General features: G+C 38.7%; 1 protein-coding gene across 4 annotated transcripts in view; it reads right to left on the bottom strand.

Moving 5' to 3' along the window:
* Positions 1–19,019, bottom strand: part of GABBR2 (gamma-aminobutyric acid type B receptor subunit 2) — a 490,947-nt gene that overhangs the window by 367,994 nt on the left and 103,934 nt on the right. For all 4 annotated transcript variants that reach the window (XM_052787480.1, XM_052787483.1, XM_052787481.1 and 1 more), the window contains one exon: positions 18,817–18,954. In XM_052787480.1, coding sequence (XP_052643440.1) covers positions 18,817–18,954 — 138 coding nt within the window. The remainder of the gene's footprint in view (positions 1–18,816; positions 18,955–19,019) is intronic.

Genomic DNA, 19,019 nt, shown 5'->3' with positions numbered 1-19,019 from the left:
AAAGTTCTTTTAAATGTTACTGCCTGTCATATTTTTTGATTGTTAGGGTCATTTGATAACTTAACAAAGAGGCCCAAGAACTTTGCTTTTAGAACAATAGCTTTAATACTTTAGTAACGACCAAACGTCATTATGGCAAGACATGTTGTAAGTTCTGTTTATCTGCACATAAACGCTATTATTGCAGTTTTTGGAAAAGTGGTTATTATCAGCTGGGAAGCAGTATGTTTTCAGTACTGCGCAGTTTCTGGAAAACAATTTTTCCTTGTTTGAGAATAATTTTAAGCTTACATTAGCCCACATCACACGCTGCACACCTTTTAATATTAATGTCTATCTGCCACAGGGAGTTTTCTGAAATCCATTTACTTTGACAACTTTTCAATCCTCTTGTCGGTATACTCAGCAAGAAGTTATACCCTCCACATCCGGCCGCAGAAGGCCACATTTGTATCTAGAAATGATCATACACAACTGAGGCAAACAAATACTTTCCATATGCCCCCAAAGCAGATGGTAAAGTAAGCAATTCTAAATGCCTATTTTAATTTCACACTTCTTTGTAGTGTAAATCACTAGTTTGGATACTTGATAGGAGTTGTACTTAACTGCTGATAAAGCACTATCATTTCCACAGGTCAAGAAAAGTATTAAAAGTGAGTTCACAACAGATACTTTGCTTTCTTGAAAGCCATTGTTGTTGCAGGAGTTCTCTGCTGGAACTACTTCAGGAGTTACCTAGAAAATGGCATTAGATCAAAGGTTTCATGGACCTGATGGCAGCCCAAAGAAAAAGTGATGCATGAGCTATTATAGAAAATAAAATTAATTACTGCAGAAAAGCTCTGTATAAAGACTGACATTATCCCCAGATTAGAGATTATTCCCTTCTCCCCAATACAATCACTACAAAAATCATTACCCCTTCTATAGAAAAAAAACCCAACCAAACAAACCCCCCATAAATCGTAGCACTATGATAAAATAAATCAGTTATTTGTATGTGAAAAACACGATAACAGACCACCTTGCAAAGACTCTGCAATCATCTAGAAACACATGAACCCAGAATTAAAAAGTTTCAATGCTCTGGCAATTGCCAATAATGCCAACGCTTTCAGAATTACAATGCGTGAAAGATAAACCATCTTTAGTGTTCTAAACATAACAGGAACTGCCATGGCTCAGCAATTTCAGAATCACAGGATCACAGAACAACAGGGAGCTCAGGAGATCAAATAGTCCGACCTCCTGCTCAAAGGAGGGTCAGACCAATGTTATTTGTGTTATTAAGATCTTTGTTTTTCAGAAATACTTATTTGCGCATAGCGTCATATTCAATTCAACTCGGAGGTTATAACTCTGTTTCATTGTTATTGCTTTTAAAGCCTGAAGGAGGATTTGGAAAAAAAAAAAAAAACAAACCAGTAACAATAAATGCATACTGAATTAAACAGGATTAAAATAAAATCTGCTCATCATTTTTAGTTGATAAGGGAATCTGTAGTGATTCCAGCCTATCAGTGTAATTTCACTGCTATTACTTCAATTTTTTTAGTCTACAGTACAAAAATCAAAGTGAACGCTGGGGGCTACATTCACGGAATCAGAGAACAGCTGAGGTAGGAAGGCAGCTCGGAACACTGTCTAGTCCAACCTCGCAGCTCAAGCAAGGCCTACTCAAGCAGGTTGCTCAAGACCCTGGTCCAGTCACGTTTGTGACTATCTCCAGGGATGGACTTTCCACAATTTCTCTAGGTTTGGTTGCCCCTACAATGACGTGGAATTTCCTACATTACAGTTTGTGCCCATTTCCTCCCATCCTTTCACTGGGCACCCCTGAGAAGAGTTCAGCTCTGCCTTCTTCACTCGCCCCCATCAGGTATTTATACACATTGACGTGATCCTCCCAAGCCTTCTCTTCTCCAGGCAAAACTGTCAGAGCTCTCTCAGCCTCTCTTCATGTGGCAGACACCCCAATCCATTCATCATCTTTGTGGGCCTCCATTGGACTCATACCAACCCAACTATGTCTCTCTTGTACCAGGGAGCCCAGGTCTGGACACCCCCCTCCCCGTTCCAGATGTGCTCCTACCAGGGCTGACAAGAGGAGAAGGATCACCTCCTTCAACCTGCTGGTTACAGTCTGCCCAATGCAGTCAGGCCCAGGGTACCGAATATCTCCAAGGACGGAGACTCCACACCACCCCTGGGAAACCTGTTCCAATGTTTGACCGCTCCCATGTTAAAGAAAATTTTCTCGCCTATCTACTCAGAAGTTCCTTCGTTCCAACGTTAAAGTATCCAGGCTAGGAAATACATTTATGCTAAAACCAGAGAATACATTTAAAACAGGATCTCATTTGTGCACTGTAAATATAGCTCCCAGTTCTACGGCTCCAGATATTTCAAGTATGTTTCTAAACAAAAATTAAACTTAGGGTCAAATAGACATAAGACATGAGTGTATAATGTTTGTAATTTCCAACCACAATACTAAGGTATTTCTCCCTGAAGGAAGAACTTTTTCAAACTGTTTTATGCAGAAAATTATTAAGAATTTACATCTTCATCCAAGAGAAAGCTATCCAGACTAATAAAAACACAGAATTAGAAATACTAGCAGATATCGGTTTTAATTTTGCTCAACTTCATCAAGTTATACCTCTTTTAATAAAAACTTCAGTATTTTTAGCTCTGATCTGCATGTTCTATCATACTTTTACAGTGCAGAATTTTATACTTTTTATGATCAAAGAAAAAATAGAGATACTGCCATGGAAAAAATTCTGGAGGTTAATATATATTTATTTATACATAATTAAAGTAGTGCATAGGATCTAGGAATCAGCACACAGAGACAAATATCTTCAAAATATAGAGATACTTAGTCTCTGAATTTGCCTGAGGAAAGCTTAGAAAACATTACAATTAAATTAATTTTTATTAATGTCTAGGTTTTAAAATACTACAGCTTGTATTTCTAGATTGTGTACAGAACCAAAAGAGTTAGAAGATTACAATTTTTGGTACACGTAGAATACTTTTATATATGATGTCATGACTCCCTTAGCCACAACTTTTGGTAAAATAAGGAACGCTGTCATCTATGTGTTAAGGTGGCAAAGAATCACTACAGCAATTCTGGAAAACACTTGCTCTGAAGTTCTGAAAATTGAGTGTAATCAATACCTAAATTATATAATATTCTTCCCCTTTGAGTATTTTTTGAAAGTTATCCACTAGATTATAGATAAACTGAAGGTTTTCCTTACTTTATGAAAAAAATTTCATCACTTGTTCCTTTAAGACAGATAATTTGAGTGCCCTATCCTGAATTGACTTCAAAGAATTGACAATATTCTACATGGATGTAAGTTCAGGCATGCTAAGTGTCACATCCTAATTTAATAAAAATTAAAGCTGACAAGATCAGTCATATACTCTTTAAGTTATATCTTTGGGAGAACAGGAGAAAGATTGTTCCTCTATACATATCTAGAATCTTTCAAAATGAGCCCTAAGCTATAATCAATAAACCAGCTATTTTCTGGTTCTATCCTTACCACATGTTTATATTGTGCAAGGTAACTTCAGGTAGCATAGTGAATACAAACTCAGTTACAGACGAAATAAAGCATCCCCGTACCTACAAGTTAAATACTGCAGAACACAACTTGTGGGAGCTGGGTCCAGAAGAGGACTCTGGACTCTGTGCACATTTAGCTTCTTTGTAACATGAACTGGAAACTATGGTGGTGCAAAAACCACGGCTGAAAACAAGCCATATCCTAAACCGGGCATATTTAGCTGACAGGAATGCCGAGAGCAATGGCAAGTGCCAACCCCCTCTCTCTGCAAAGCCCAGGCACGCCAGTCAAGGTAGCAGATCCTACATCCATCCATGCAGATGACAGGTTGAAGGAGAGCACCGACACCTCTTCTGCCAAAGCAGCTGGCTACAGGTCGTTGTTTTTATCTAGACACATCAACTGCCAAAGCATAGGAGCACTCGTATTTTAGAGGCAATACAACGGTGTAAAGTCTTGTCCAGGAGAAAGGAGGTGCAGATGGGGTGCCACCCTCAGCTCAAGGCGCTGGGGCTGTCTTTACCATCGTCCTAAGCTCAGGGTACCAATTGCCCTGTGCAGCCTTCTCCCTCCTCATGTCAGTGGTGCCCCACTGCACAGCAAAGTATCCAAAAGGTTCATGCGAGCAGAAAAACAGAGCACATGAGTGACTCCGCAACCTACTGGTTATGGCACTCCAAAGTGATTTTGACTCTCTTAGGGGAGAACTGTAAACCTTCATGTTTCTAGGCAAGTGTTCTGACTGTATTATTTTAACAGTCATAAGCACCAGCATCTCCTTTACTATCTTATGTGCTGGAAACATCTTAAAGAAAAACAGTATATTTTGTTAAGGCCTATATCTGCTGCTAAGTGACAGCAACCTGCACTGACTAGAGCAGGTCTAAGCATGATGCACAAAAGAAAATTCATACATAGCCAGCACCTGGAGCCATCTGAGAAAAAAAGGGAGCTGCCTTGTACATTTAGGCATTCCTGAAACCAGGCAGAACCTCCATGAAGGGGATTTTTTTTTGATCAGTTGGTCTTCAATGTATAATACTGGCTTAAAACCTCAGTAGAGGCATACAACTTCCCCCGTACTGAGCCCATAAAGTTGTTACAACAACTTTGAAGAGATTTCTCCAGATGACTATTAGATTGCAGAGCAGGAAAAAGGATTTGGCTATTAACTTTTCATTTTGTTCATTACAGCCACTTCCACGGCAGCCAATTGTGATGTTAAAATTAGAACTGCAATTTTATATATGGTGATTAAACATAGCGAGCAGTTGCAGTATGATGAAAGACAGACATGGTTTCAGAAATACCTGGCAAACACACATACTCCAAGAACATCAATGATTTCTCAGAGTAATGAAACACAAAGTTAGGCTCTTAAGCTCACTGTACAGCACACAGGGAGAGTTAAGTGCCTCAGGATGGGACTCAAATGCACCAGGCATGCTGCTGGGCATGGAAGTGGTTAGAGCTAGAGCAATGAGCCATTCCAAGCAGAAGAGTGCATCTGAAATCCCACCCTCTGCAGGGCTCAGGCAGCAGACTTCGTAACTCCACGCTCTCGGGGACCAAAGCATGCTCTGAAAATGTGTACATTTCATTCTTTTTCACTCTTCTGTTTTCAGGTAAACTTGAAAGGTGGGTATGCTCATTATTCCATATAAATATTGGTCAGAGCACCCAAAGAGAAGTGGAAACCCACCCCTTCTCTTCAGTGGGTACCTGTGTCATACAGAGCTTCGTTGTATCAGTAATCACCAAACAAGAAGCTGAGACAGTACCACTTCCCATCCCAAAACATTAATTTCACTAGGGTAAGCACCGAGCTAGCACCATTTGAGACAGTTCACTTCACCTTTGATGTTTTGTGGCAAGACAGAACTGCCTCAAAGGCTGAAAGCAAAGGAGGTACAAAGCCAGAAATCATGATATTGGCCACAATAATCTTGATGACAATTCAGAAAAGTGACATTTGTTTTGATGCCTCTTCTGATTTTTTTTAATAATGACTGTAGAAACTGCAGTCTAAAATACTGGCAAACTCACAAGCAGTATCAGCTGGGACTGGACCCCTCCTGACAGAACCAAGCATGCCATGGAGGTCCTTGTGGTTGACACCCGAGAAGACATGCAGAGTAAGAGACATTTACACTCTGAAGCAGTGCAGGATCAAGTGCAAAGTCTGATGACAAGTTTTGGTAACCCCACTATATGAGGACACCTCAAGGCCCAGTCCCAGCATTCATCTCAAACTTATTTCATACATGGACAAGGCTGAATCTCTGTAGAATTCGTGTGATCCACATTTCATTATTCATCTAGGGAGCTGAGGAAATAACATTATGCTTGAGGGTGAGGTTTGCTTTCTGGGACCATACATCTTACAAATTCAGCTTTTGGAGAACACATTCAGGTAGGATTTATATAGTCTCTGGCCAGGCAGCTAAGACCTCCAAAGCAGCACCCTCAATCCACTTATTCTCTGTAAACATGAGTTATTAGATTTATTGCACAGTGCCCTCTCCCCTTTACAACTACACTAAAAATGTCATATTCTGTGTGAATTCATTTGTGACTGGAGACACAAGCTGTCTTTCCAAGGCAATTATAATACTATAATAATCTGTCTGTAAAACAGCAGAATATTGGGCAACAACATTTAAAGTTTCATTTTCCTGGTTCACATAACCAGTTAGACCACTGAACTAACTATGAAATCACACCCTGTTGGTTCATCTGCAGTAATAAATGCAGACTTCTGGACATAAAAATAAATGCCTACTGTTCAAATGAGCAGCCTGCAAGCCATGACTAATTGGCAACGTGTTGCCTTTAAGTCCTCCTAGCACTGCTTGTGGCAATGGGAAATTGAAAAGTTAAGAATAAGGCTAACAGAAAGAGCAAACCACAGAATTATTTGTACAAAGATTATTATGCAGCTTTGTTGTCTTCTGTTTTAATGATTTAATTGGGAAAAAAAACCCCCACCACCTTCTTTTAAGGCAATGTAAGCAGAATCGTAAATCTCTTATTGTGGTCTAGCCATTAGACAGTGAATAGGAGACAAGTCAAGCCAGCGCAAGCACATTTGTTGAGGGAAGATTTGTGTTATAATTGCAGATATGCCTCATGCAGCCTTGAGTAGTCTACGTACAAGGTGACTCTATGATAATTATAGTTGCAAAAACAGTAGCTTGAGGTCTTGATCAATAAAGGTGGAGGTGTCGGGCAGTGAAACTCAGGGCCCCACAGTTGCACCTTTCTGCCCTTTGCTCTAAAAAAGGAAAAAGAAAATAAACATTTTTCTGCATTTTCTCTCTTCTTCCCAAGCCAAAACCAGCAGAAAGACAGGAGTTTATCACATTGTCAGAAAGACTTCCAAAAGCAAGGACAAAATCACATTGGTCACAAGAGTTTTCACACGGACAACTCAAAGAACTCATTATCAACATTAATGTTAACGTCATTAAGCATTATCAGATTTGGCAACTGTAACATTACTGAATTTTAATAGCTAAGACACAAAGATTTGAAAAGATTGCCTGAAATTTGCTAGGTAAAAATTGTTTCTTAAACTTCTGTCTCTATAGCCAAATTTCTTCCAGGCTGGTCTGATTACAGTCTGTAATCTGTAATTCTGACCTCCTGTATCAATATCCACAATTAACATACAGGATCTTTATATAACAGTAAACTATTGGTTCTGATCCTTCCTTCTCTTTCAGATTTGCAAATCAGATTTTTTTTTAGCTTCTCATAAGCAAGCAGAATAATGCAAAAGAGGTGAAGGGCAAAAACAACTGGAGAGCAAAAAGTCACAGGAAAAAAATTTCAAAGCAGGCTGCTCACGTAGCACCCACCTACGCATGTCAACCACATTTCTGAATGAGAATTAGTCCTGATGCGGTGTAAGAGACTGCAACTACCTTTATCTGAAACATAACAGTGCCCCGTCAGCAACAGACTGAGCCATAAAAAGGACCGAAGACAGTTTTAGATAATTCTAAATATATATATATGTCATATATATGTGTCTGTATACATATAAAGGTAGTTATACACCAGAGAGAACCAGCACTTTAGTCTTCATACCTTTATTATTTGATTTTCATTTTATTAATAAAAAAGCCAAACCTAATACTGATTTTCCCTATTGCTTGCTCAGTCACTCTGCTTTTCTCAGTACCATTAAGAGCCTTCAAAACAGAATCAATAAAAATCTGCCTACCTAAACAATCAATCCAAAGATTTGTTTAAGTTAAACAAGAGACATTCAGAAAATAATCTCTTTAACATTGTCCTGGTTTTGGCCGGGATAGAGTTAATTTTCTTCCTAGGAGCTGGTATAGTGCTGTGTTTTGGGTTCAGTATAAGAAGAATGTTGATAACACACTGATGTTTTCAGTTGTTGCTAAGTCATGTTTAGCCTAAGTCAAGGATTCTTCAGCTTCTCATGCCCAGCCAGCAGAGCTGGAGGGGCACAAGAGGTCGGGAGGGGACACAGCCAGGACAGCTGACCCAAACTGGCCAGAGGAGTATTCCATACCATGTGATGTCATGCCCAGTATATAAACTGGGGGGAGTTGGCCTGGGGGGGGACAGATCGCTGCTCGGGAACTGACTGGGCATCAGTCAGCTAGTGGCGAGCAATTGCACTGTGCATCACTTGATTTGTATCTTCCAATCCTTTTATTACCATTGTTATTTTATTACTGTTATTATTATCATTGTTAGTTTCTTCCTTTCTGTTCTATTAAACTGTTCTTATCTCAACCCATGAGTTTTACCTTTGTCCTTCCCATTCTCTCCCCCATCCCACTGGGTGGGTGGGGAGTGAGTGAGTGAGCGGCTGCATGGTGCTTGGTTCTTGGCTGGAGTCAAACCAAAACAAGCGTATATATGTCTTTATAACAAAAAAACCCCATTATTATCAATGATGTAAGTCTATCCCACTTTCCCAGAACTTAACTTTTCTTTGCAGCTACAGATATTCTTGATGAGAATAGTGGATCCACTTTGGGAGTTCATTTACAAATGCAAAACCCAGCATCCAGCTTTAGATTTGTAACTGTAGACTATTTCAATTTGAGACTGTCATCACTCTTTTACAAGCTTTTATTTTCAAAAAGATTATGATGAAGAACTTTCTTGCTCTGTTTTATAGAGCAAATTAAATCTTCCTTTATGTCAAGATTGCAATATTTAATAACGAATACAAAGTTGTAGCTCCCAAGCACTTTGTGCAAGACTTTAGATTGCTGAACTGGAGATCTTTCACTCCCCAATCACACATATTCTTGATCCTTCATCTGAACATTGAAGGACTTGAACAAACCTTTCAGAAGCTGTGTCACTAATCTTTTTACTTTCAGGAAGCAAACCGACATAATGAATCCACATCCTGATACATATTGTGCCTTCATAGTAGCTTAATTATAAATAATCACAGAAGTTTCCTAGCTTAGTGTTGTAGCATAATACAAACAAAGCTCAGAGTGGTTATACTGTCAATCCTCCTCTGGCTTATTAAGCAGCTTGTGATAGGCTGTCTATCAGATAAGAAAGTCTAATGGACTTCCACAAAATAAGGGAAAACGAGGACTACACTTCACTGCGGCAACACTTCCCTTTACTCTGAGAATTAGGAGCAGAATGTGTCATAGCTTAACACAGAGTTCAGAAACTTCAAGCTACTCATCTCCCAAAAATGAATAAAACCAAGGCAAGACAAGAAATCGAAGTAAATCTGGACTTGCAACTACCGTTAGGAATTACAACGCAGAGAGCCAAGAAGATATTCTGCAAGACTGGGAAGGTGCAATTGTGGAACTATTTTTCAGTAAAAAAAATAAGTTTAGACTCAGTTACTTAAGCTTTCTATAGCTATAAGTCTTGAATGTGATAAGAAGGAAAAGGAAATGCCTTATTACAAGTCTATGCTTAAGAGCTGTGCAATATGTTCCTGTTCTCAGTGTAGTCCTAGGACCAAACCTTCTTACTCCAACTATGGATTGTTTCAGCAACAATTCTGTATGCATTTATTAGTGCTTTTCCAAGAGAGCCTGGAGGCTTTTAAACTACAGTGATCATATCTATTTTCCGTGACACTGAGATTCTGCTTTTGCTACCTGTGATAACTAAGGCTAAAGGAAAGAAATGTCTTTCCAAATCAATTTAAGTTCAATTAAACCGTAACTATCCCTTATTTTATAGGCCTCATTTTTCACCAGTTGTGTTAAAACTTAACTGATGGCAAATGAAAGCATGCAGCAAGATCTACAAGTCCCCAGGAACTTCTCCAGAGGTATGGAGTACTGAGAATACCAAGAATTAAGACAGACTGGTCATAATACTAGATGAATCATATACCGAGAACACTACAGTGCACTTGAGAATCAGGCCCTTAGAACAGCTTCTATTATAGCAGGATTTGTACTTTAGCACTTACTTTTCTATAAACATATCAGCAATGTATTACTTCTTCAATGGAGCATAAATAAGCTTTTTCTGGTTTTAAAGGCCAATAAATATTTTATTTCAATTTCAAAATTATGTAAAGGTGCCTTCTTTTTGCAACTGCTTGGTTTATGAGTTTGTTCTTCAATCTACGCCCAGGAGCTGCTGTTGCTGAATTTGTATGAATTATGCTATCCCTCAAAATAAGTAATTAACTGCTGCTAAAACAGCATTCAGGGGAAAGCAGGTTAATTTACCACATGAGAAAGCTTTCCTTGTCCTGTAATAGGTCAGTAACGTGAAGAAAAACCTCGAAGTAAGAGAGAATGAAATGAAGAAGTGGATTTAAGACCGTGGGAGTAATAGTATGAAGCAACAAATTGTATCATACCAATTTTGCCTTGACTTAGTTGCGTTCACCTTCTTACTGCGGCCAGGTTTGTACGTTCCAAGGACAGCAACAGCTATGGCAGAGGGTGCTACTTCATCTAGGGTCACTCAAGCCAGGCTGGTCAAAGGGACTAGAGAGAAAGCAATCCCAGGGCTTTCCAAGGTGGCTGTTGAGAAACGGGCCAGCAAGCTGGTCTGGTAGAAAACACTCAACGCTACCTTTCAGAAACAAATTAAAGCAGTCACTCTGGCAAACAGCATACCAAAATAACCAGCTCCAGGCTTTACAGAAATTAGAGGTATGGTGAAAATAATCAGAAGGACCACATTTCGGGAATCAGTGGTGAAAGAAGCTTGAAACCAACTTTCTCAAGTATTTCAAATGTTGCAATAGTCAGTGCAATACAATACTATAATCTGAACATTTTGGAGTAAATTAATAATGATTGCCAAGAACGAAGCAAAAAGTGACAAAATTATCATATTTTCAGTGAAATAAGATAGTTTTCAATCAATATAACCTTTAAAGCAGAAAAATCATATACAGATGTGCAACCAATTAGCATCCAATTTCCCTGATCTAGCTTTCAAATGAGAAACATAAAAATGAGATTTGTGTAAAGTCAGACATAAGGAAAAACGCAAATGAGAGCTCAAAATTCAGTGCTGCAATTGCCAAGAAACTATAGCAATGCTCCCACTTAACAACACGAGACTTCAAGCCAGGTTTGTGGGTCACAGAGTAATGAAAGCAATGGGATTAATGAATTAAAAGGTGATTCTTTGGCCTGGCAGAACTGTGAATAGAATCACAGATTATCATTAATGGGGCGTTAGTGTCACACAGGTATATCCCCACAAATCGTATGACATTTCCCAGAGGAATTCAAGAGGAGACATGCTGACCAACTATGGGCTAGAAGGAAATTCAGCAGCACTACTGTCCAGTGGGTTGGACCATACAGAAAACAGACATCAGACAAGGTACTAGAAAATGTGCCATAAAAAAAAAAAAAAATCTCAAATCTGAAAAAGAAATCAGTGTATATCACAGTCCTCCTTATTCAGCATAGTGAAGATGCCAAACCACAAGTGATTTCCCAAAGAAGTAAACCTTAAGTGTCCCTTTCATATTGGGACAGGGAGAAGGAGAGAAGGAAGAGATTGCAAACAAAGCTACCCATCCACTTCTCAAAACCACCTCCAGAAAAAGCAGCAGCAAATAGTAATAAGCCAGCCTGAGGGGACATGAAGGAATACCTTTTACAGCCCTGAAGGAAGCTGCAGCAATAGCTGTAAGGTACAATACTGAAATATTTTGGTAGCTGAGTAAGATTCTACCTGGCAGGTCTATGCTAGCTGAGAGGCTGCAAAAGCCACACCAAAAAAAGACTCCAACCCCCTTTTATAGAAATAAACAAAATGGGTATAGGGGGAAGAATACAAGAAGTGAGACAGAACATTGATAAAAATTACACAGGAAAAAAAAAAAATCCCCCCAAATCCCAAACACACAGCCATTATTTATTCTGATAATAAATTAATCTAGATATTTTAAACACCTTACCTTAGCAAAAAAATGAGCTAGCATTAAAACACAAGGCTCTGTGTTTGGAAAAAACATCAATGCTTGTATGTTATGCTATGGTTTGGGTTTTTTGGTTTTGTTTTGGGGTTTTATGTGTTTTATTTTTCTTCAAGACACCATTCAGGAGAGGGAATATCTATTTGTTCAGAAATAAATGTGTTTTCCCAAACCCAAAATATACTGCACAGCAAAGTGACACCCTTGCCTTTCCAATCTGGGACTGTTCCCTAGTACATCACTCATTCATTCCATATTATTTATCCAACACTAAACAGAAGCAAATGAATGATTATGGAAAAACAGCTAAAGAAGAAAAAAATAATAAAAAAAGCTTTTTTTTTTCTGTCAGAACACGCAGTTCATAGTTAGAATAAATATACAGGTTCAGTCTTCGACAGCTTTGACCTAACTCTAGAACTGTATTAAAATACGTTTATTCACACTTTATGTAATGAACTGAACTTGCTGACGTTAGATCAAAGGCAAAAAGTAGACTGCATACTGTAGTTTTGCTATTTTCTCCAACAGTAGAAATACAAGACAAACAAGATGAAAAAAGAACAGCTAATCATATTTAAATAAAGTGAATACTGGATAGAAGCCAATTTCAAACTGAAGGAAAGCCAAGTTAAGCCATATAAATCAATTTCATACATTTAGGCAGAAGACAGAAAGAAAGGAAAGGAAGGTCCTGCTAAATCTTGTAGTGCATTTGGAATACAGGATATGCGTTTCCTACCATACCTCAGCCTGGAAACTTTCTGAAATTTTCAATTTAAACTTTGTGGACCAAATTTCTCCTATTAACAGCAATGTAATGCTAATGTCTCCCCTGGGGTACAACTGAAATAATGCACTAGGAATCAGGCTCAGCATTTTTATCACTGTGAAAGAACTTTTGTCACCAAATTAATTCTTCTGCCCTAGACTAGTCTCCCCTGCTGCACTACAACTTTCATTTCTCTAAGTTTAAGGGTGAATATACAACAACTTTCCTACTAGTCTGTTCTACCTTGGGCATGTATGCATCCATCCACACATGGAGAGACCCAGTCTAATTAGGAGATATGGTACCGCTGATCTCTTTCCAGTCCCCCTGCATTTTCTTCCCCAGCAGCAACCACAGAGCTTCGGGAGGGCCACATCAATAACGGCAGAGCTCCTGCTGGCAGCTTGTATCAAGGGGAGGATTTGCAGAACTAAAAGGTCTGTCTCCCTCCAAATTCACCAGAGCTTCTCTCAAATGAGGAGAAACTTCACATGAAATTCCGCCTGAAGGTCAGTCCTGCTGGGTTTTCTTCCCGTTCATGAGCTCCCAGGCATTCCTACGGTGAAGCGAGCAAAACTTCCTTATGTGCTCAGCTAACTCCCGAAAACAAGACCAGAATGTCATCAGGTTTGCCCTTATATATTAAGATTGCAAGAGGTGTTTCCCCTCACACACTTTGCCTATTAAAAGTACAACGCAAGTACAGAAAGTTTATAAAATCCCTCCAATCCCAGGAGATAAAATAGGAAAGCAGAGAGGGGGGGAAAAGAAAAAAAAAAAAAAGATTATGACAGTGAATTGTGGGCCAAGAAGCTGAAGACTCTAGTTTTGTGGTGCATTGGGTCATATTCCAGTGGGAGAAAGACCTGTTCAAGTGGGGCTGCCTGCATCTCGTAGATAGAAGTAGCTAATCTTCTTAGCCAAAGACTGGTTTAAATGCCCTTTTCATTGCTCAAACTAATAATATGTGGAAATTGTGCAGTGAAGGCGAAAGTAGAACAAACTCACTGTACTGGAACAAATGTGGCAAGGAATGTAAAAAAAAACAAACAAAAACCAAACAAAAATGCATTTTTTATAAAATGTTTAAGTGCCCATGCCAGACCTCTGGGTAACAAGCATGAGGATTTAGAAAATTCAGATATTAACAAGAAGAAATTTGATTCAGTGGCCAGTATAGAAGCCTCTGTGATGACTTGCATTACTTAAGTGTTAAAAACCACCAGTTATTACTTGCATATAGTTGTGAAATTCTGTAATAACAAGAATTTTGATGAGTAACAGAGCCAGCTAATAAAGCCTTGTTTCCTATAGATACATGTGTCCTAGGCTGCTACACACACACACACACACAAACACACACCCCAGCTCCCACTTCATATCTTTCTGGGCTTCACCCCCTCTCTGCATTTTCTTAACTTTCTTTCTGCTGCTTTTTAAAATCTCTTCCCAATGCCGTCAGTCCGCTTCCCATAAACAGCAGCTAGACAAGGAGCACCACATGCCATGGCTGGCTCCAAGTTCTCTCTGCTCACGCTGCAGCCTCTCCTTCATCGATTTGGATCCCTCCGCAGCTCATTTTCACAGAAATGTATAGAAACTAATAATCTTTGGGAAATCCTTTGTTAAAATTTGGTTGCAATTGGCTAGTGGTCAGAAATTATTAGGAGGAACTGACAATGCAATTACATCAGCCTTGTTTCAGAAGGAAACCAAAGGCTAGAATCACTGATTTTCTTGAACACCAGCAGTCTTTCTGGTAATTCAGAGATGGGATCTTGAATACCTATGGATCTCTGGGATAATAAAACAAATCTCAGGGTAGACTCTTTAATACTCAACTACATGAGCTAGAGAACTAAAGGAGTTTTCCCTTTCTAACATCCCTTTCTAACACGTGAACTTGCCCAGTATTAATATGCCCACAAAGTGAGTAATACATCATGATTAAAGTAGCTATAATTTTCTTAGAACACCTTCCAATATAAGATGCTGAATCCAAAACAAGGTTTCTCTGTTTTGAATGTCATTACAATCTAATCACTGGATCACCCATAGCAGTTACTTGCCTAGAAGCTGGTAATTATGACTAGATTACATTAAATATGTAGAAACAGAAGATATTCCAAGGAAGCACTAACATTTATACTTTGTTTCTGGCAGAGGCTTTTTTCCAGAGTTAAAGGAAACTGTAAACAAAGCAGGCTGTAAGACATTGTAAACAGCACAATGAGAGAAAAAGACAAATCTCCAAAACGGAGAAAGTTCCACAAATTAAGAGAGATGACCAGTCTGGTGAAAATCCTCATCCTGGGTAAGTGTTTACGTCAATATGGCAATCAGGAAAAGTCAGAGATGACAATGGAAAATAGGAGAAACAGCGATCTATACAAATTCAATGTTTTTGCCACCAAAAGAAATTCACATGGAGAGGTAAACAGTTGATGGATATCCTGAAATAGAAGAGAAAGACTGAATTGCAAACCATCTCCTCTGTTTTGCACTACCTGGATACTAGCAGGAATGCTTTAGCGTACAAGATAAAAATACACAGCTGGTCTTTTGCAATATATTGTAGATACTATTAATGATTCTTCTTCACTCTGTTTAATTGCCTTGAATACACATTGAAAGGGAACGGGGATAAGATGAGTCCGGTAGAATTGGACCTCGAAATATTCCCCCTACAGCACAGCAACTGCCCAGTATTATACCTTCATGCCTTTATGACCCACCGTGAGATGCACAGAATATTATTGGCACTTTTTAACCAAAACACCAAAGGTTCAAACAGATTCCACACCACAGCCTGGAGATCAAAGCCGCACATGTAGCCTCCAGCCCGTGCTCAGACTGTCACTCAACGAAGTAAGGACTGCTGGCACACAGAGGCTACTCACAGGGAAGCTTTTCATTTGAGAAGCTAAGGAATGGGTGTCTGCATCTGTTGTACTAAGAACATGTGTTCAGAAAACAGTTTGCAGGTTGTGTCACCTAGCATACCTCAGTGAAGGTCCTTAAGGATGACTTAAGTGTTTGCAGACTAAAACAACTTGCTCTTTCCACAGGTACAAAACACTCCATTAAAAAATCATTAATTTTGTTACACTGAGAGATAATTAAATCAGCCCGCAGTAGAAGGCAGCCAACTGAGAACAGAATCTCCCTTTCTGTTGCTGATCATAAGTAAATCAAAATTTGTCAAGATGGGGGAGGAAAAGTCCCCTCTGTTTAGGTATGGTACAGAAAATAAGGCAAGTCACCTTCAGACTGAGACTTTCAACTTCTGATAGTCTTCCCTATTTGACATTGTTGGATTGGCCATCAGTGACCTGAATTAACCAATGAAGTCAAAAAGACAGTATCATTATCAACAGCATACAGCAAGGAGAGTAGAAACTAAAGCTGCCTTGCAAAAATTTAATTCCTTTTTTCCCCCTCTTGTCACCACTATCATGTTGCCCGAGTAGCAAATGCAACATGATAATTTCCAGCACATTTGTACTCTTTGCCTTTTATTTCATTGTTTGGTTTTGGAGACTTTTTATTGTAGAGAATGGAGAAGAGGCAGAAAAGAAAAATTCCCCCAAACTGATGAAAAGCAGTCACCCAGAAACTTGGAATTCAGGGCTAAAAGGCTTTCAGAAAACTTTTGCAGGCAGCTAGCCTCATACTTTATTTGCGAAGGAAAGTAATTTTTCAGTTGTTATATTCTGTCATTCTTCTTTTCTTCCTGATTCCTCCCAGTACTATCAGTATAATCCTGCATTTCTCTTGCACAGAAGACAGTCATCGCTTTGCTCCACCACAGGACACCTGTGTAAATCAAATCAAATGTTCCTGCTAGGGTTAAGAGCTCTCTTTTCCTGACTGCCTGCATAGGGACAAAGCGATGGAGTCAGACATCCAAATGCAAAACCTCTATTCGATAACACAATGTCAGGTCAGTTTTTGCCTACATGCTGCTTTCCCTCTTCTTGACTGCATCATTTTATGATCATGATGACAAATTCATATAACTATTTATGTGAGTTTGCTGTGATTCCTTGAGGTGAAGTTTCAAGTTTTGAGGGAGGACAGTCTTGTATTTTATCAGGCTGAATATTGTTGCTCTACTTCCGAGAACTACAGATTTCTATCTATTCCTTCTATTCAAGTTACGCTTTTAATCAAAGATGCTCACGACAGTGGATCCTGAGGAGTGGAAGGATTTGTACTCCATTTCCCCACTATCTTATACACGCTACCTCTGCTGATTTGCAGATACACATATTGCTGTCACTGTATGACATGACACTTTCACAAACTGTATTTAGACTGTTTCCATTGCTGCTATGCCATTCACTAAGCCTCGCCACGCTTCCCAGCCACGCTGTCATTTGCGTTCTTTCATCATTCAGTCAATCAACATACAAAAACCTGACACGAAGTGGAGTTACACCATGTGAGGATTTATCTAGTGCCTGCAGGATACTAAGCCCAAGCAGCAAAGAATCCCTTGATGTACTGATATCATTAATAATGTTTAAGACAGTTACAGCTGTAGTGTTTAAATAAAAAGACATAGATGCTGTCTGGTAGCAATGCTTCATATATTGACAAATTCAGGCATTTAAAAGCAAATAGAAGCTTTCTAATTGCCCTTCCTTATTGACTGAGCAACTTCATTAACAAATTGATTTTCAGACCTTAGTAGGCAGAACTTGACTGCAAATGAAAAGGATTTAGCACAATGAAATCCAACGCCTTAAAACATCCAACGTCACCTGAAAGTTCCATGTGACAAATTAAAAAAAAAAAAAAAAAAAAAAAAGAGCTCCAGCCACATACTTCATTATAGGCTATGGACTAGGTCATTTTTAAGAGTTACACGGCAGTTTCAAGCTTTCTGTTGCTTTCTCCATTCTGCCCACAGATACACTATCATTTTGTTTCCATAGTGGAATTGATGTTTTTCACATCAGAAAAAATCCTGAAGCATAAGAAAAAAAGATCTGATGTGACAAGCATTGCAAACACAGTTAACAAGCTACTTTAATTGTCCTCCTAAGATTTCCCCATTTGTACTCTGATCATCATCACCTTCACAAACTTAAATTATGCCTCATTTGTTCATTCTGCACTAATCTCAGTGAGTATTCCAGGCAGAAAAGAGGAGTTTGTAACTGAAACCTCAGGTAATTGTTCTATATTATTATTTTGCTATAGAATGTTTTGTTTACTTTAATAAAAATTATACAAACTTATCTTTGGACAATATAACCATTGAGTAGGAAGCCAGGGCATTTCCACATCTGAAAAGCAAAACTGGCTGGCTACCTTGCATGAACAGCCATCAATCCAAAGATCATCACTGGACAGACGATTTAAGAAATGAAGAAAACCATACTGTTATCATCTGCATTTTAAAGATTAGTATTAATAAACTGTGATTCCTCAGCAGAGGGAACCTTTCCACAAACTTGACCTTTGAGAAAGTCAGAAAGAAGAATAGCTGGGAATAAATGTGCTTTGTGAGCCAAATACTGAGATACATACCCACTTACTACTTACAATTTATGCACTTCCAATACTTTTAAAGTCAATAGGAATTATTGCATTATGACTGGGTAGAGACCAAGTAAAGACCCCAGTGTACCATAATTTAAGGCCTGACAAGTTGTTTCTTCTAACTTTGGATAAGTCCTAGATTTGCTCACCTACCGTGACTGAACTTCATTTAATTTAGGTTTCTTTTTGAGACACATCACATTAATTTTATTTAATTAACCTACTGAGACACACGACTGCTGCCCCATACTCAGAAGTGTTTTAAGCACAATGCCAAGCCTTAAAATCTAGTACGATATAGAAGTAACTGTTGTTCTTTACACACAAATTCACTGACCTTCAAAACTGAGATACACTAATTACACAAAATATTAAGCTTGAAAAGCATCAAATAGTAAGTTTCTAAATTAAAAAAATAAGATGCAGAGATACAAGATAGTCAGCATTTGAATATATTCCAATCCATGCCTTACCTGAACCAAATTCCATCCCTTTAGAGATTCAGCAATGATAGAAGTAACTGTTGCACATACGCCACCAAAAACCATCAGATGATTAGGTCCATATTTTATTGCATCATAGAAGGCTTTGAGTCCTTTTGCATTGTCGCACTGGGGAAAAAAAAAAAAAAAAAAGAAAAAAAAAGAGGCAATATTCAATGTCACAAACAACATAG

The sequence above is a fragment of the Harpia harpyja genome, chromosome 5 (genome assembly GCF_026419915.1).
Source record: "Harpia harpyja isolate bHarHar1 chromosome 5, bHarHar1 primary haplotype, whole genome shotgun sequence".
NCBI lineage: Eukaryota > Metazoa > Chordata > Aves > Accipitriformes > Accipitridae > Harpia > Harpia harpyja.
This window is presented reverse-complemented; position numbering and strand designations above follow the sequence as displayed.